General features: G+C 33.8%; 1 protein-coding gene across 1 annotated transcript; it reads right to left on the reverse strand.

The window, feature by feature from the left end:
- Positions 1-16,432: 16,432 nt before the first annotated feature.
- On the reverse strand, positions 16,433-19,028 carry LOC126877718 (omega-amidase NIT2-like). The gene is made up of 6 exons (XM_050640288.1): positions 18,944-19,028; positions 18,710-18,889; positions 17,962-18,146; positions 17,408-17,576; positions 16,944-17,177; positions 16,433-16,792 (listed from the first exon to the last, which is right to left on the reverse strand). Exons 1-6 carry the CDS (start codon positions 19,026-19,028, stop codon positions 16,701-16,703), a joined length of 945 nt encoding a protein of 314 aa, XP_050496245.1. The 3' UTR covers positions 16,433-16,700.
- Between the last annotated feature and the right edge of the window lie 245 nt (positions 19,029-19,273).

The raw sequence follows: 19,273 nt of genomic DNA on the forward strand, positions 1-19,273 counted from the left end.
ACTCTGTAACTTAATTACCGTACAAGAATCCTCTCCACCCTGAGCATGTTCGGCGCATATTATACCATCAGTGATATCAGGTGCATTAGGAAATTTGGAATAAGCTATTTTGCATTCGGCGTTCTTAATCACTGGCATTTGTACTTCCATTAATGCATTACGTCGTGGTCGTCCTACGAAGAAAATAAGAAAGATATTTAAGACTGGAACTATTTAATTTTATTATAAAATTGATATCACTTACTATATCTTAATGCTCCCGATCCAGCAACAAGGGGGTTATAGCCGACGAAGTTGCTCTTTCGTAGGGGCTCTTTCGTACAAATGGGATATACGTACCCTGAAAAATAAAAAAATAAATGAAAATGCAGGAAACGAATGACCAAAAGTATGAGAAAGAATTATACACGCTTTATGACACAATATATGTGTACAGTAAGAAATTTCAGGATATGATACTTCAGTAATACTCAATAGCATATATATATATATATATTTGAGGACTTACTCGAAAATGGCACCTCCTCCACCAATCTAAGAATGACAATATTATGATTGTGTATGTTTTCTATTCCATCCATATGTGCACAATGTGCTGCGGTCAAAACATGCCTAGCCGATATCAGGGAACCTCCGCACTTCCATAGTGGTTTGTCTGGGTTTCGGGGATTACGAAAACCTAATGCAACGATCCATGGCCAAGCGCCTAAAATGCAATAGTCATAGTTGTGAATATACATAATTTTTTCTCACATAACGGGTAACAACGATTATTACCTATTCGATATTCGATCATACAGCAGACGATAAGTACATACGTACAAATACTCTGAAATAGAGATTTGATAAAGACAGAAATTAAATTTTTATTCCAGTGGAATACAAATTATTAAATAATTCTATATAATTTCTATTTGAACTATACTGAACTATAAAGTTCAAACGTGTAATTTCTGCCCTAACAGTTTTTGATCTCTATCCATATTATTACTCCTATATCAATTTTTTATTTCAAGCAAAAAGATACTCTTCCTAACATGAAGTAAAAGAAAGAAATAATTCAAGTTAATAAGTAAAGTTACTACCGATAAAATCATAGCATTATTATTTAGTCTAATTGAAATGTACATTGATGTGCTGTTTAATGCCTTTAAAGTTCATTCTTTGCAGTAAATGGCTTATTATTAATCGGAAAGAAAGACATAAAACGTACCAAGTTCAGCTGGTTTACCATCGACCACCCTGGTATGAGAGACGTTGCTAAAACCACAGTATGGTGGTCGCAAAGCCTTATACTTATACACAGTTTTTATTAAAATTTCTCTCTTCTCTTTGTTTGGATCGTTCGGACAGCAAACGATCGTAACATTGCCCTGGTATCTGCACACTGATCGTCTATAAAAATCGGTGGCTGTACGGTACTGTATCTGCCATATTTCTTGCAGAGGTTTACATTTTCTGTAGTCAAGGCACCTGCCTTCTTGATTGTCCGGTGTGGTACATTCTGGATCAAACAATTTTAAAACATTTATACAGTTCAAAGATGCGTAAGAAAGCGACACCGATTACTCAACTTTCGAAGTAAAAGGCCGATCAAGTCCACCGGATTGCCCTACAGACACGTATTAATCCGTAAGAGTTAGTCATCATGTTGATAATAATTATCTAAAGAAACTTTTCACGTGAAAATATAAAATTTTAATTGATTAGATATTGTGTTAGCCATACTTAAGAAAGAAAATGAAAATGAATGAAATGAAAGAAAAGGACTACCTTCAACCTCATGTTTTAAATAAACACTTTGTCAGTTTTGCGGTAAATAAATTCTTAGGAATTCAGGACAGTTTTTAGTGAATCATTTTGTTTCGACCGTTCGCGGAGAGACGCGATCGCGAGATAGCACGTCAACGAGAGTTGTAAGTTCCCGTTACGATTAAATAATCGACGCCACGAACTGATCGATCCCCTTATTTCGATTATGATAATAAGGGTAGTTCAACGAAATTCCACAGAATTAACACAAATAAATTAATGTTTATTTCAACAACTTATTAACTAGAAAGATATAAATGGAACAAAAAAAATGTAACTGCGTTTTGGTTGATAAGTAATGCGCGACATACCACATGTGTTGACGGTTCGACATCTCGAAAAGTTCTGAACGCCTTTCGATTTTTTTCGTTTTTTCTGGAAGGCGACCCCCACTACGTTCGGATCACGCCACATTCTTTTACGCGAGGTAAAATACGGGCCACGAGTCGACGTTTCTGGAAGTCGCCCTGCTTAATGAACCATGCGCTTGCCACTACAATGTTTGTTTGCCGGGCAGACACGACGATCCGTCTGCGACATTATAGTGCCGCGATCGATAGTTAAGAATATGACCTATGGTAAGCCGCATGGCGTAACATTCTCCCCCCGTTGAGAGGGTACCGATCAAACTAGGGAGGTGTGGTTGAAGTTCCCATCTTATTTCGTCTCGGTGGCTAGTTGTTCGGGTTTCTCGAGATCGGGTTGAATTGGCAGTGGGACAAGCCTTTTGACGCCCCGATCCAAAATGCTCTTTGCCGTCTGAACTGTAGCTGTCCGGATGACACCATCGGCGCCTGGATGAATCTTGATAACTCGGCCCAGAGGCCAATGCATGGAGGGAACGTTGTCCTCTCTGAGGATGACGATTGTGCCCTTTTGGATGCTGTGTCCACCCTTGCTCCATTTATTGCGGTTGGTTAGCTCGTTCAAATACTCCTTATGCCAGCGGTTCCAAAAATGTTGTTTAAGCTGTTGGATATGCTGCCATTTGGAGAGTCGGTTCGATGGAATGTCCTTGAAATCTCGATCACGTAAGCACATTAATGAATCGCCAATGAGGAAATGTCCGGGAGTGAGGGCTAGGAGATCATTTGGATCGGTGGAGATAGAAGTTAGAGGGCGGGAATTGAGGACTGCTTCTATTTCTATGATAAGAGTATTACGGTGTTAAGCTCATATGTTTCTGTTTCTCCACTCGCGCTGCGCCATAATATCCTTTGATATTTCCGATCCTCTGGTCGTACGAGGAATTGCCGATACAGGAATTTTCTCGATGTCGCCAGTGAGTACGTACTGATGAGCGCGGAATCTAATTAATATGCAAAATAAATTGTGAATTGATTCGAGAATATAGGATTTCCCCATTTTCATGATTATCGTGATTTTTGTATAAATATATTTTTTAAGATACTAATAATTAGGTACTTATAAATTAGTATTATCAATTATTTTGCATTTATAATTCCGCCTCTAGTATAAGTGTTAATTGAAAACTAACTTTATGTTTGAAAAAGTACTAGCAAAGTCGTTGAGTAACAAGCCACTGATGCTAACACAAATAGCATTGTCGTAATTAAATATTTCTAAATATTCATTTTTCATTTTGAACCTGTAGAAACAATTTATTATATATACTATTAGCTAAGTAATTGCATATTTAATTAAGTCGAAATATAAAACTTAGTTATTTTAATAATTTAAAAAATAAAAAACTGACAAACATTTCAATTTAATTTATGGTTGGAACAAAAGACAGTTATTCTTCATTAATTGAAATATTGCAATGCAGAGTACTTTCCAAAATACGCCGAGAGTATTCCTGATGGTGAAACGAGCGTTGCTTCATCGAACGCAGCTAAAGAAAACAACATCTATGTAGTTGGTGGTACGATGCCTGAAATAGAGGGCGCTAAATTGTACAATACCTGTACTATTTGGGGTCCCGATGGAACTTTGATAGCAAAACACCGAAAGGTAAGTAATATATTCCTTTATGGCTTTGAATTTGAAAATATTGGGGCGAAGAAAGTGACTCTATCTAGGAATAATTTAGGAATATACATATGTACATACGTATACTATAACCAATTCTATAATTTACGGTTTATAAAATACGTTATGATACGGGAAACGCCCATTTTTGTTGTAATGTGTTTGTGTTGTATAAATTTTTCACATACTTAAAATATTATTATACTTATTTTTTCTCCTTTTTAAACATTATTAAATGATAGGATTTTTTAATAAAAGAAAGTGATAAAAACGCTGTCAGTTATTAAATAAAAAATAATTAAAGTTTAGGAGTTGGTAACTTTGATATTAAATTACAAAAGTTGCAGCAATAGAATTAGCGACTACATTTTTATGTTATTAGGTACATCTATTCGACATCGACATTCCTAATAAGATTACTTTTCGAGAGAGTGATTCACTCAGTCCTGGTAACTCCCTAACGACGTTCGATGTGAAGGGCTGCAAAATAGGTATTGGCATTTGCTATGATATTAGATTCGAGGAAATGGCACGCATTTATCGGAACAAAGGTACAGTAACTTAATCGATCAATACTTAACTAGCAAAAAATTAAATATCTTTCTTAAATATATTCTATATAAAATTAATATAATCTGTAACTCTGTATAAAAAGAAGCTTAATTTAAAAAACCAGTATATTTGCTGAAAATGAAACAAATAAAAGAATTAAAAGCACAATAAGAGGACTGTCCTCGCATATTCAGAAATGATGGAATGTGAACCGTGCAACTACGAAGTTAATTGGTATTCGGTGGCTTCATATTTCCTGCTTCTCTGGGTTAGGTTGCCAAATGCTGATATATCCAGCGGCATTCAATATGACCACTGGACCACTGCACTGGTCATTACTTCAGCGTTTCAGAGCGAATGATAATCAATTATACGTTGCCTGCATATCACCGGCTCGTGTTCCTTAAGCAAGTTACGTCGCATGGGGACATACACAGTTGACCAATCCCTGGGGAAAGATTCTTTACGATTTGGAAACTCAAGAGAATATGGCAGTCACCGATATCGGTAATTTACAGCTTAAAATTAAAAGCGAGAGATCCATGATGTAATTAATTTTTAGTCTCGTTAATTTATCGATTTAACCATCTTCCTCTGTATTTGTTGAATTTATTAGTAAGCATTACTTATTACTTCGTATGTTTCTTTTTTCTATCAGATCTAAAAGTTGTTGAGGAAGTAAGGGCTCAGATACCTACATTTTCTCAGAGACGTACAGATTTGTACGACACTGTCTGTAAGAAGGAGTAACTCTACACTAAAACAGAAAATGTTTTTTTATAATATTTCTACTACGATATCCTTTTTTTGTGAATTATTACTAATTTCTTATCATTTGTACTAAATGAATGACTCAATTAAGAAAACCAAAACGTTATAAATAATAATCTGTATATCTTGTGTATCAACATGTAATTGGATATTATAATAATATAGGAATGCTATAATAATATAGGATAATAATATAGGAGAATAGTAATATAGAAAAAAACTACATGCTTTTAAACACCTTTAATATCGATCACATAAATTGTTATAATTCACAATGATTACGCATACATAAAAGACCCCTTGATAGTAAAATTTACGATCAAAAGGCAATTACGTATCGTTTAACAACATTTAATTTATAACACCTTTTAAACATTTAGACAGATTAACACATAACACTTCTTATATAGAAACATCAATTCGAAGTTATCAGCTTGGAGAAATTGGTCGATTAATACCTGTAGATTGTCTGTCTCGATGAAAGACTTAAAGAGAGCAAAAACATGATAATGCCGCTAATATAATATTCCTTCTTTCTTGTATCTGTCTGCCTCTCAGGTCGATTTACTAATTACAATAAGTAATTTCGCCTTCTTTGCGCTCTCTTTTAACGCATTCGAGACCGAAAGAAATTCATATCAGTCAGTAGGCAAGGGTATAATATACATATTTTATATATAACTTACGTAGTAATGTATATATCATGTTAATTTCATATTTTTTTCAATATAGAATTATTATATATATATATTTAACTGTACATAATACATTATAGAATAACATAGTATATAATTTTATATTTTAAAAATATGAGGCATACTATTTAAGATTGTCATCGATTTAAAATCAAAGTATGAAAAGAATACCCTGGAGAGAGTAAAACACAGAATCATTCTAACTAAACATTCAGATCGTACCGACACCTAGGTATCGTCTTACAATTAAATCTCGGTCTCGAATGGATTAAAATGAAATACATACTTGCAGCTTCAACATCTTCAATATCGAGAAGATTCAAACTTTACAAATAAATGTAAATTGCGATGTAAAACAACGCGATGTAAAAAGGGAAAAAGGAGGAAAGAAGGAACAGGGAAGCAAAGAGAAGAAACGAATTTTTCATTTTCTCTTGCCAGGAATATAAGATGCTAAGTAATCTTCCTAAGTAATCTCCTCCAGCTTTTTCTAGTTTGATCAATAATTATTAGTACATGTTAGGAAAACAAATAGAATTTTTGTTCTCAAGCGAGGTATAATCTAAATTTTGTATGTACACAAAAATGTTAAATATCTGTAATAAACATGGTATAATCAATTTTTTTACATAAAATTATATTGTATAGGCTATTGTTATTTAAACATTTTAAATTGGATGAAGAAAAAAAATGACGCAAATAAAACGTAGGACATTTTAATTAAAGAGACTAATATAGAGATTTATCTACTTAACTGTGATTAAATCATCTCCACTTAACGCTCTACCTCTTCTATTAATTATGCTTCGTTAAACTATGATTACAGAGGATGGGTTTTTTGATAAAATGACATTCTGACAAATATATATAGATCGATATATATAGATATAGATAGACAAATATATAGATTCTTACAACAGTAGTTATGAATGAACAGTAGTTATTGTATCAATTCCGTTCTTCAGAAGCTTCATTTGTGAAAAGACAATTCGCCAGAATATGGATTCACTGTAGTTATAGCTGTAGGATTTCAATCTAGTTGACAGACTTGCTTTACGTAGAGAATATCTGTCTCTTGTTCTACCTTATCGCGATTCTCTCCTCATCTTATACGCTTTGTCGAGCAAAGTAATATTGGCATATATCTCGGCTCTGGTTACAATCATTAGTTTCCGCCTAAACGGTTAGAATCACATAGCTCGCGCTCTACTCTCGTTTATTCAACATTCAGGCCATATGGTCGCATGCGACGAGTTTTATGTTAATTCCGACCGATTACAATACCTTTCTTTCGTTTACAAGGAACGACGAGACTGGCAGTTGCGTGATTTCCAATGCAAAAGCCGCGATATCTGCACGATAACCTAACCTCAACCGATTTTGTTGTACTATTCTTACGTGGACTTCGTTTGTACCACTTTCGTAACAAAAATAGAATACGTAGAACACGGCATTCCGTTATGCGATATTGTCGATTCCTAACATCCGAAAAATCAGAGATAATTTTTTCCCTACAGTTGTACATTTGTGTGAAAAATTACGAACGTAAAGTTGTTTGGTGCATGCACAGTCCTCCCCTCCCCTGCATTTGCGTGGACATGCTAGAAAGATTCACTTTTCCACGGTGAAACTGTATGAAATGTATTATAATTTCATTTTTACAAAGGTCGAACATCCTACTATGCATAAATTTAATATTAATATAAGCAGGTTTCGTGTTAAGTATTACATCTGACGTATAAGCACACGTGTGTACGAGCCTTGGTTTTAAATGTCTTATAGTAGACACCGAAAAGATTATTCAGTTGGATATCTGACTCAACATCAATATTTTACTAGGAGATAACATGTTAAGAACACGTTGGTGGATGGCATGGGAGATGATGAATGAAGACATACTTCTGTGAGATACATAAAATAGTAGTCAGAACGTATTTTGGCGCTTGGGGACAGCAACAGCTGGTGATACTGTCATACACCTCCATTTATAAACTTTCGAAAATCGATGTGACCTTCAAACTTTAGTGTATTCTGTTTCACAGCACAAAATGTTTCCGAAACGTACGTTTATTGTTACAATGAACTTGACTAATGGCTCTGAAATACTATCCTTGAAAAAACAATGGGGGAATTGGAGCAAAAAAAAGAAGGAAATAAACAAAGACCTTGTTGGTTCGTAAAAATAAAATATGCTACAGGAAAAACTTTTTCCAACGGATTGAGATGCGACGAGCTTTAAAAGCTATGACGCGAATCGAGCGTTTGTCTACAAGAGCGCATTTTCGGTGGATATATAGATATACATGTATATGTGACGAAATATACTAAAGCAATATTGACCCTTTGTCGCTGAAAGTATCAAACTACAAAACTTCCTTTCAAATTTTCAGAATAAGGAAATCAGGATCATGATAAATAATTGGAACATAATTAAAAATAATATATCTTCTCTATAAGATAATGAATACATTGGTTCATTTAATTTTTATGGATATTCAAACGCTTCTGTGAAATAAAACGTCAAGATTATAGAGTATAAAATTCATAGCTATGAAATAACTAAAACTCTGATGTATTATTAAAAATATACGTTAGGTTGTATGTAGTGATACATACAAAGATTACATGTACAAACCCATAATTAACACAATGCTACCGCAACCATTCTGCAATCTACCTTGCCCAAAACACTCTTCCAGTCACCTCCAAACTCTTCAATTCTCTCCACCTAACCACCCACAAACCATTCACAAACATGCAATTCTCGATAAAAGAAGAACTTATCGTCAGTTGTCCTTAACATCTCGTTCATTCATTTGGTCCCTATCCCCCTATTTCCTCCCACTGTGATGATCGCACTACATTTTTCCACGTCTCTATTCTATTCTCTGGATGACCTGAATTCTCGAGCAGTCGAGTGACGATTGATCTGTACAATTGATCGATTTCTTTTTACTACAGCCATGCAGAAAATTTCGCCTTGGAAAAGAATGTTGTGATTTCGAATGCCTGGATCACCTGAAGAACGTTACCGGAAGTGGTAAAATTTATGTCCTTGAGTATAAGAAATCCTCCAGCTCCTCGACTCAGCGACAAACGCTACTCTGGGTGATGAGCGTAATGGTGCTATTGCGGCTTGTTTAATTTTTCAACAAGGATCCAGATGGCGCCGTTGACGGAATTCTTTCGCTATAAACGTCAACGATCAACATCAGCCATCAGGCAATTTCATATTTGTGACTTATTTCTTCTGTGTTATTTCTTCTAATTTTATTGTTAGTTCTTCAATTTGTATTCCAAAAGATTGAACTCTTTTTACGTGCGTGTGTGTTTTTCTTTTTTTTGTAACTCGTCGAGTTGCAATTCTAATTTTTGCACTTCCTCCTTCATGTCCTCTATGTGTTTCTCGAACTCTTGTGTCGTCCTGTCTTTGTCGGAACATTCTACTTGAAGATCAGCGAGTTGATGCTCGGGATCGTAATTCAATTTTTGGTCGTTAGCAGTAATAAGCTCACGTAACTTCACTTTTGAACTTGATCTTGTTTGGTCTTGATTGTGTTTTCGTGGTGCTTGTGGTGTTCTAAAAGTAATCGTCACGTTGCTTGCATTTTTAGTGCACATTGATACACTGCACTCTGCAGTTCTCCTATTTTCAAACTTGCTTCATTTAAGGTAACTTTATGAATTTCCGATTGATGCTTTAACATTTGATGTAAGTCTTCTATTGCTGTTTCACGTTCTTTCAACTGTTCATTAAATTCGTTGTTTAGCATATCCACTCGAGAAATTCCGAGTTCTTGAGCATCGTTTCTTCTTTTAGAAATTTGGCCTATTTTCTCTCGCCTGCTGCTACATGTTGCTGTCATTTTATCAACTTCTTTCTTCTTTTTTTTTCTTTTTTTTTTTTTTCTTGAACTTAAAATCTTGATTTAAGGTTTGTGTTTCACTATATGATTTATTATTATTAACTAGTTCAACATTATTTTCAGTAGATTTTTTTTTCGCGTGATTTTTATACTTATTTAAATAGTTTTACACGAACAAATGCATCGTACGTCAGATATACCATTTTTAATAAATTGTCGCCTTTACAACTCGAGTTACCTCTGAACGAGTCGCATGATTGATCAATAAGCCATGAGTAATTATGCAAATTCAGTTTTTTTTTCATCTATCTATCTGAATATTATAACAAAGACTTTACATTGAATATTTTATTAAAATTGTAAGTTTTTCATAAACGCTTCAAAATCCACAGTCTATTGATCAACTCCTCTATCCTTTCTCTTTCTCCTCACTAAAATAGATAAATTCCTAATGTAGTTTGTGGATAATATTTTTTTTTTTTTTTTTTTTTTTTTTTCTAAAGCAAATCACATTTATCATCTGATATATTTTTTGAAATAATTTCTGTCTGTACATTTTCTTCTTTTCCCTTACTCCTCTTTCTCTTTCTAATGAATTCTTTTTATTCCGTAAAATAGTTTTTGTATATTCAATTTTGTTAAGTGCAATCCTTATTTCTGATAACTTACTTTTATTAGATAATTCTTGTGAATCTTCTACTACATCTTCCATATCATTTTGAGTTCGGCTTCTACCTTCAGTAAATTTAATATCTTGAACCGTATCATTAATTTCAATAGCTCTTTCGGTATCAAGTTTTTTTTTTTTTTTTTTTATTTATTTGTTGAAATTACAATCAATTCTCGCGTTGGGAATTTTCAGTAATTTTTCTGGCGTGGCGCAGTGACATGGCTGTTTATTTACAATAAGTTAATACTTATTATAGATAGGTATAATTTATAAGTATTATAAGTTCGGTATCAAGTAAATCGCACTTATTATTTAATATACCTTTTGAATTGACTTCTGTCTCTGTAGTTTCTTCTTCTGTATCTTCTTCGAGTTTTCTTCGTTCTTCTAATCCACCCTTCTCATTTTCTAGGATCTTCCTTGGTGTTACGCCGCCTAAAACATCTGCACGCCAGCCCGCGCCAGCTCGCACCACCGGACAACAACCAGCCTGCGTAACGTCACTTCGACCCTCAATAAACCTAAGGACCCACCATAACTTTCACTTCCCTGTAGTGTTTCGCCATGTGTCTTCAATCCGTTTGTCTTGAAGAATTTCTAAAGCTTAAAAATATTCTCGAAACACAGTCGGTTTTTAGAGAGGTCCTTGGGTTTATTAGACGTACTTAAAACACGGAGAAAGCGGGTATGCACCCATTAGGAAAATCCGAATAGCCCTCTAATAAAACAAGCTATGTTTTCCTCACGCACACAGTCATCTATCCACCACGATGGTAGGAGACTTCCTACTCATCCCTTCGAGCAGTAGTGCAGGTCATGACCAATCGACACCGCGGTTCGTTACCCTCACTTTTCCTAACGAAAGTGGGGACAACGAATCCGCGTTCTTTAGGCACAGGGGCATACCCACACCGAACTTTTCTTCTGTATTAGAAAAAGAGCGACAGTCAGTCTAAAAACTAACGCCTAACGCGGCAGTCTACACATAGCGCGAGAGTCGCATACTTTACGAAAATCTTTTGTCGGTTCTCGGTGTTGTCGAACATACATCTTCTCTCCTAAATATATTATAGTGCTAAGTACATTAATACATTAATCTCCATTATAAGAGCCCTGCTCTAGCGTACATATCTATCACATCTTCGTGCGACAAGTTGTTAACTATTTATTTCTCTACGTCAGTGTAATCTGTAAAGTGTTGGAAATATATAATTTATAATTCAGTGAATCACAGTGTTATACAAACTCAATCACCCCTATTATCTCAACGGAAATCAGGGGATCGATCAATTCGTGGTGTCGATTGATATAATCGTACGACCCCCGTTGACGTCTCTCCTCGCGGTTACGTCTCCCCGCAATTGGTCGGAATTTACACTTGTATTTTCATCTTCTTTAACTTCGACTTTATCCGATCTCCTAGGTCTGCCTCTATGTTTCGCTTCATCAGTTGCTATTACACCCGTTACTGCATTATCATTTTCTACAGATTTATACCTATCGCTATCACTAGCTGTGTTCGTTAAAAGAACTTGCCTTCGTTGACGAACTTATCAGTTGTTTCGTTTTCACTATCTGAAATTGATTTTTGTTTAACACCTCTTTTTTCTTCTTTGGCAAATTTATTTTCTACATTTTCCGATGCCTTTTGTTTATTAATTATTTCAGACTTGTCTTCGATTAATTTCGTCTTTAAAGCGCTTCGCAAAATTTTATTTGTGTTTGATTGTCTGGTTTGATTATAAACAATTTCTTCAAATTTTGGCGAAGTAGCAGGCTTTGCAGCAACATTATAACGACTGCTCCGTTTACTACTATCTAACATAGATGGAGATGGATTCTTGTCATCTTTATTCTCTAAAGACTTCTCTTGTGTATTAGCATCTAAATTTCTCGACATAAGATCTGCTGAAGTTTTTTATTCTGTAGTGTCACACGCATTTTTCGCTGTCATCATTTGGTCTTCTTCTATAAGCAAATGTTCATTATTGTAAGCATTATCTCTTGCTTTTTGTATGGATTCTAATGATATATTTTGTTCAACGTTGTCTATTGATTTTGTATCATTTTCAGCAGTTGATTTACTAACTGCTTCTAATTCCTTCGTTTCAATTTGGTTTTCTTTATTTGTATCGCCGTCCAAAATATTTCTCATTGAAATATTATCCTTCTTGTTATGATCTTTTTCTGCTTCTCCTAAACTTTTACTTTTTTTGTCGAACCGTTCTTGTAAATTTTGAGTATCTTGTGACGAAGATGGTGACAAATCATTATACAATACTGCAATATCTTCTTTCCTTCGTTTCACAGACTCTTTCTGGTATTCTGTTGAGCTATTGACATCAAACATTAAGTCTGTTTTAATGAAAATATAATCCTGTGAAGCGGTGTCAATTGATACTTTCTTTTCATAAGAATTTTCTACATTAGACTGCAATTCTTTTGAAAATTCTTTCAAAACCATTTCTTCATTTCCTACAGTAACGTCTGTTTTCTCCAAGCTTTTGTTCAAATTATTAGAAACTAAACTACCCTGATAACTCCGACTAGTCGCTGCTTTAATAGTCTCCTTTAACAGTTTTCTTAACTTGATTTCGTTCTGCTTCTGCATAGCGTCTAGTATGGCCCGAATACTTGGATCCACACCAGTAGCCATAGCCAAGCCGGTGAAAATTATCCTTTGTTCCGTGGTATATATAGGGTAAAACGAATGGTAGACCGCAGCATAGTGGTTTCCAACGATCCACACTTGTTCTAATTCCTCACTCAACGTCTTTCGTGTCCATTGACGTAGAAAAAAGTAAGTTATTGTAATATCGGAATATATTAAAGGTGTAATTTTGTCCGATTAATTATAATTTATTAATAATGGATTGAAAATACAGATATTACAGACAGAAAATACAGACAGAGAAACGATGTTTGATTAACAGGAAAACTAAATGCAACGCTCGTATTTACATCAAACAACTTGACAACTATTTGGTAACTCTCTCTCTCTCTCTCTCTCTCTCTCTCTCTCACTAGCAACTCTAACACTCGACAACACTCGCAACTCAATTCTAACGACTCTATGCTTCGACGTCTCGATCAACTCTGAACCTCGCCAATGCATTCCTGCTCGGTCCTGCACGCACACACACGCACACACACACACACACACACACACACACACACACACACACACACACACACACACACACACACACACACACACACACTTTTCGGCTCACATACTCTGGCCTCTCGATTGCCACTCCTTGAAATATGAAACCGTACTTCTGTTTTGACGCTGCTTATCTTTTCTCGCGTCACTGTTACTAGGCGCTCTTGGATGTAAACAAACCACAAAAAGACGGCGTACACGGTGTTTTCTAATTTCAGCCGATCTCCAATCAAAGCTATTCTACGATATTACATTATCGTATAATAATAAGCTTTTAATCGTTTAATAATAACTCGTCAAGTAGAAATTCCACACGAAGCATTGTGAAGAATAATACTTGAAGAAGATCTATGTTCTTACGAGATTGGCTGTCTACAAGAACTTTGTTGGATAGATTGTATCGTTTGACGAAAATTTTATTGTTGAAAGTTAAGAAAGTTGGAAAGAAAACCCACGCTGTCTCGAAGATGTCTTGTTTTTCAGATGCTGTAAATTGACAAATAACTAGATATTAGTATTGACATTATTTGATGTCATATCTGACCTTAAAGTATAAATAAAATCAATCTAGGAATTAATGAAATTTCAAACATTTTTTCTAAGAAAACAGAAGTTTCGTTCCTCCTAATGAGTATCACATGATGCAATAGAAAAATAATTTGACATTGAAAATCGTGTCAAGATCAATTTCGAAGCTATAAAATCGTCTTAAAAAAACGCTGTGATAAAAAATTTTTTGACACCTTGTACAAAGGTGTATATCAACGTAAGTGTACCTGTATGTCTATATTCGAGATTATTTATCTATTCAAGATAGCAAAGTAAAAATACTATATAGAGGATTTAATTAATGTGTGGATCAACGTATGTATCACTATATGTAACAATAATATTGACTGTATATGTACGTGTGTAATAAAAGATTTCCGGTTTACAATGTTTACGATACTGATATAAAAATACCATATAGAGGATTTAATTAACGTGTATATCTACGTATATATCATTATATGTAACAGTAACATTATGTGCATATGCGTATAATATTGGTTAAATGTTAAATGTTAAATGTTAATATTGGTTAAATGCGTTAAAGTGAAATGTTATTTACCTATTCAAGATAGCAAAGTAAACATACCATATAGAGGATTTACTACTGTTAACACTCGGTATTCTCGTATTCAAAGTATTTAACCAAATAATTTGGGAATCCAGCGGACGAGCTTGTATTTAATATGATTATATTTAATATAACAACTTTACTCAATATACGCGTAGCATTTTAAATGTCATGAGGGTTGCAGCGGACTCAATTTTAATGTACCTCGATATCTTAGCTTCTTATAATATCCTAATAAAATGTTATTTATCGATTACAATTGTCCTGTCGTATTTTATAGTGTTTGCTTTATAAATGTGAACTTTATTCAAAAAGAGTTCATCGATGATTATCCATTACAGGTTGTTAATAAACCTGAATTATGCACAAAGGAATTGCCGTTAATAACTTAAGATTCTCTGCCCGTCGTACAGGGTACATATAGTAATTATTCTCGACGATCGTAACGTTTAAGTCCAATTCGAGCTTATAGTCCCATGCGAGTTAAACAACGACAATAGTTTGAATTTCTATTTGTTCGTTTGTCGTCTGTTTATACCCGGAGCACCTGCTGTAAACCAATACAAAATTTATTAGATCTATAAATAACACATATAAAACTTATTAATTTATAATTAATATAAAATAGGAGAGCACGAAACTTCCTATTTTATGGATATGTTAAATCTTTGTAAAAAATACCATATCATTAGTATCATTTTAATCGTTCTAAAGGATTTAGCCGCATAAAGCTGTGACCCTTGGAAGAATCGATGTTCACGCGTGACAAATTGAAATTGTGCGAAGGTTCCGGTACGAACATCACAAGCCGAACATCGATACCAGGGGCACAGGCACATGTTCTGGGTTCATTATATATTTATAAAGGGCTGACGATTCAGTGGATGGTCCGGGTAAATTTAAATTGTAAATGAACGCATTGCTGGTTTCAAGTAAAAGCCTGGATAAGAGCGGATATGGTATGAGAGTCTGTCGTGGAAAGGGGAACAGGCCGCTTTTATTTGTAAAGTTTGAATCTCCTCGATATTGAAGATGTTGAAGCTGCAAGTATGTATTTCATTTTAATCCATTCGAGACCGAGATTTAATTGTAAAACGATACCTAGGTGTCGGTACGATCTGAATGTTTAGTTAGAATGATTCTGTGTTTTACTCTCTCCAGGGTATCCTTTTCATACTTTGATTTTAAATCGATGACAATCTTAAATAGTATGCCTCATATTTTTAAAATATAAAATTATATACTATGTTATTCTATAATGTATTATGTACAGTCATATATATATATATATATAATAATTCTATATTGAAAAAAATATGAAATTAACATGATATATACATTACTACATAAGTTATATATAAAATATGTATACTATACCCTTGCCTACTGACTGATATGAATTTCTTTCGGTCTCGAATGCGTTAAAAGAGAGCGCAAAGAAGACGAAATTACTTATTGTAATTAGTAAAACGACCTGAGAGGCAGACAGGTACAAGAAAGAAGGAATATTATATTAGCGGCATTATCATGTTTTTGCTCTCTTTAAGTCTTTCATCGAGACAGACAATCTACAGGTATTAATCGACCAATTTCTCCAAGCTGATAACTTCGAATTGATGTTTATATATAAGAAGTGTTATGTGTTAATCTGTCTAAATGTTTAAAAGGTGTTATAAATTAAATGTTGTTAAACGATACGTAATTGCCTTTTGATCGTAAATTTTACTATCAAGGGGTCTTTTATGTATGCGTAATCATTGTGAATTATAACAATTTATGTGATCGATATTAAAGGTGTTTAAAAGCATATTATTATTATATATTATTATTCTATTCTCCTATATTATTATCCTATATTATTATAGCATTCCTATATTATTATAATATCCAATTACATGTTGATACACAAGATATACAGATTATTATTTATAACGTTTTGGTTTTCTTAATTGAGTCATTCATTTAGTACAAATGATAAGAAATTAGTAATAATTCGCAAAAAAAGGATATTGTAGTAGAAATATTATAAAAAAACATTTTCTGTTTTAGTGTAGAGTTACTCCTTCTTACAGACAGTGTCGTACAAATCTGTACGTCTCTGAGAAAATGTAGGTATCTGAGCCCTTACTTCCTCAACAACTTTTAGATCTGTTAGAAAAAAGAAACATACGAAGTAATAAGTAATGCTTACTAATAAATTCAACAAATACAGAGGAAGATGGCTAAATCGATAAATTAGCGAGACTAAAAATTAATTACATCATGGATCTCTCGCTTTTAATTTTAAGCTGTAAATTACCGATATCGGTGACTGCCATATTCTCTTGAGTTTCCAAATCGTAAAGAATCTCTCCCCAGGGATTGGTCAACTGTGTATGCCCCCATGCGACGTAACTTGCTGAAGGAACACGAGCCGGTGATATGCAAGCAACGTATAATTGATTATCATTCGCTCTGGAACGCTGAAGTAATGACCAGTGCAGTGGTCCAGTGGTCATATTGAATGCCGCTGGATATATCAGCATTTGGCAACCTAACCCAGAGAAGCAGGAAATATGAAGCCACCGAATACCAATTAACTTCGTAGTTGCACGGTTCACATTCCATCATTTCTGAATATGCGAGGACAGTCCTCTTATTGTGCTTTTAATTCTTTTATTTGTTTCATTTTCAGCAAATATACTGGTTTTTTAAATTAAGCTTCTTTTTATACAGATATTTAATTTTTTGCTAGTTAAGTATTGATCGATTAAGTTACTGTACCTTTGTTCCGATAAATGCGTGCCATTTCCTCGAATCTAATATCATAGCATATGCCAATACCTATTTTGCAGCCCTTCACATCGAACGTCGTTAGGGAGTTACCAGGACTGAGTGAATCACTCTCTCGAAAAGTAATCTTATTAGGAATGTCGATGTCGAATAGATGTACCTAATAACATAAAAATGTAGTCGCTAATTCTATTGCTGCAACTTTTGTAATTTAATATCAAAGTTACCAACTCCTAAACTTTAATTATTTTTTATTTAATAACTGACAGCGTTTTTATCACTTTCTTTTATTAAAAAATCTTATCATTTAATAATGTTTAAAAAGGAGAAAAAATAAGTATTTTCGTATGTGAAAAATTTATATTACACATTACAACAAAAATGGGCGTTTTCCGTATCATAACGTATTTTATAAACCGTAAATTATAGAATTGGTTATAGTATACGTATGTACATATGTATATTCCTAAATTATTCCTAGATAGAGTCACTTTCTTCACCCCAATATTTTCAAATTCAAAGCCATAAAGGAATATATTACTTACCTTTCGGTGTTTTGCTATCAAAGTTCCATCGGGACCCCAAATAGTACAGGTATTGTACAATTTATCGCCCTCTATTTCAGGCATCGTACCACCAACTACATAGATGTTGTTTTCTTTAGCTGCATTCGATAAAGCAACGCTCGTTTCACCATCAGGAATACTCTCGGCGTATTTTCGAAAGTACTCTGCATTGCAATATTTCAATTAATGAAAAATAACTGTCTTTTGTTCCAACCATAAATTAAATTGAAATTTTTGTCAGTTTTTTATTTTTTAAATTATTAAAATAACTAAGTTTTATATCTCGACTTAATTAAATATGCAATTACTTAGCTAACAGTATATATAATAAATTGTTTCTACAGGTTCAAAATGAAAAATGAATATTTAGAAATATTTAATTACGACAATGCTATTTGTGTTAGCATCAGTGGCTTGTTACTCTACGACTTTGCTAGTACTTTTTGAAACATAAAGTTAGTTTTCAATTAACACTTATACTAGAGGCGGAATTATAAATGCAAAATAATTGATAATACCAATTTATAAGTACCTAATTATTAGTATCTTAAAAAATATATTTATACAAAAATCACGATAATCATGAAAATGGGGAAATCCTATATTCTCGACTCAATTCACAATCTTTATGGAAGTATAAACGGTAAGGTAATTTGTCTACTTTTACTTTTTTCTATATAGTTGTTACACACATGGTAAATTATTGAAAAAAAAAACAAATTATTACGTATTCCATATGGTGAATTAAAGCATTCAGGAAGAGCTATAATATCAGCATTGCGCTCTTTTGCGCTAGAAATGTAGGAAACTGCCCGCTCTACATTTTTGCGTTTTACTTCATTTACTTCAAGTTGTACCAACGCCAAGCGAAATGCTAAAATGTTGGAAAAGTTAAATACATTCGGTTATATATTTCCCATACTTTTTATCTATAAATACTTTTTACATAGTGAATACTTACTCGACATCGTTCGCACTACTTGTTTAGCGATGTTTGTAAGTATCATAATGTTGAGGTTATGTATGGTACTACTCAATATCAACATTACGTAAGCAATACGCAGGGATTTTTAATAATTCTTGGTAAAGTTTAGGACATTAATTTTGATGTAATTGTAAACATTATTTGTTCACAATTTGTCCATTTACTTTGCAACAAAAAGAACGCATCTGCAAGCGTGTTAATCGGATAACGACGAACTTCATTTCGCAAACACCGACACGTGAAACATTTTGAAGTTACGTCGACGCGAGAGTAATTGGTTCCCTTAAATTCCTCAATTTCCATTTC

This window comes from Bombus huntii, unplaced genomic scaffold (genome assembly GCF_024542735.1).
Source record: "Bombus huntii isolate Logan2020A unplaced genomic scaffold, iyBomHunt1.1 ctg00000227.1, whole genome shotgun sequence".
Lineage (NCBI taxonomy): Eukaryota > Metazoa > Arthropoda > Insecta > Hymenoptera > Apidae > Bombus > Bombus huntii.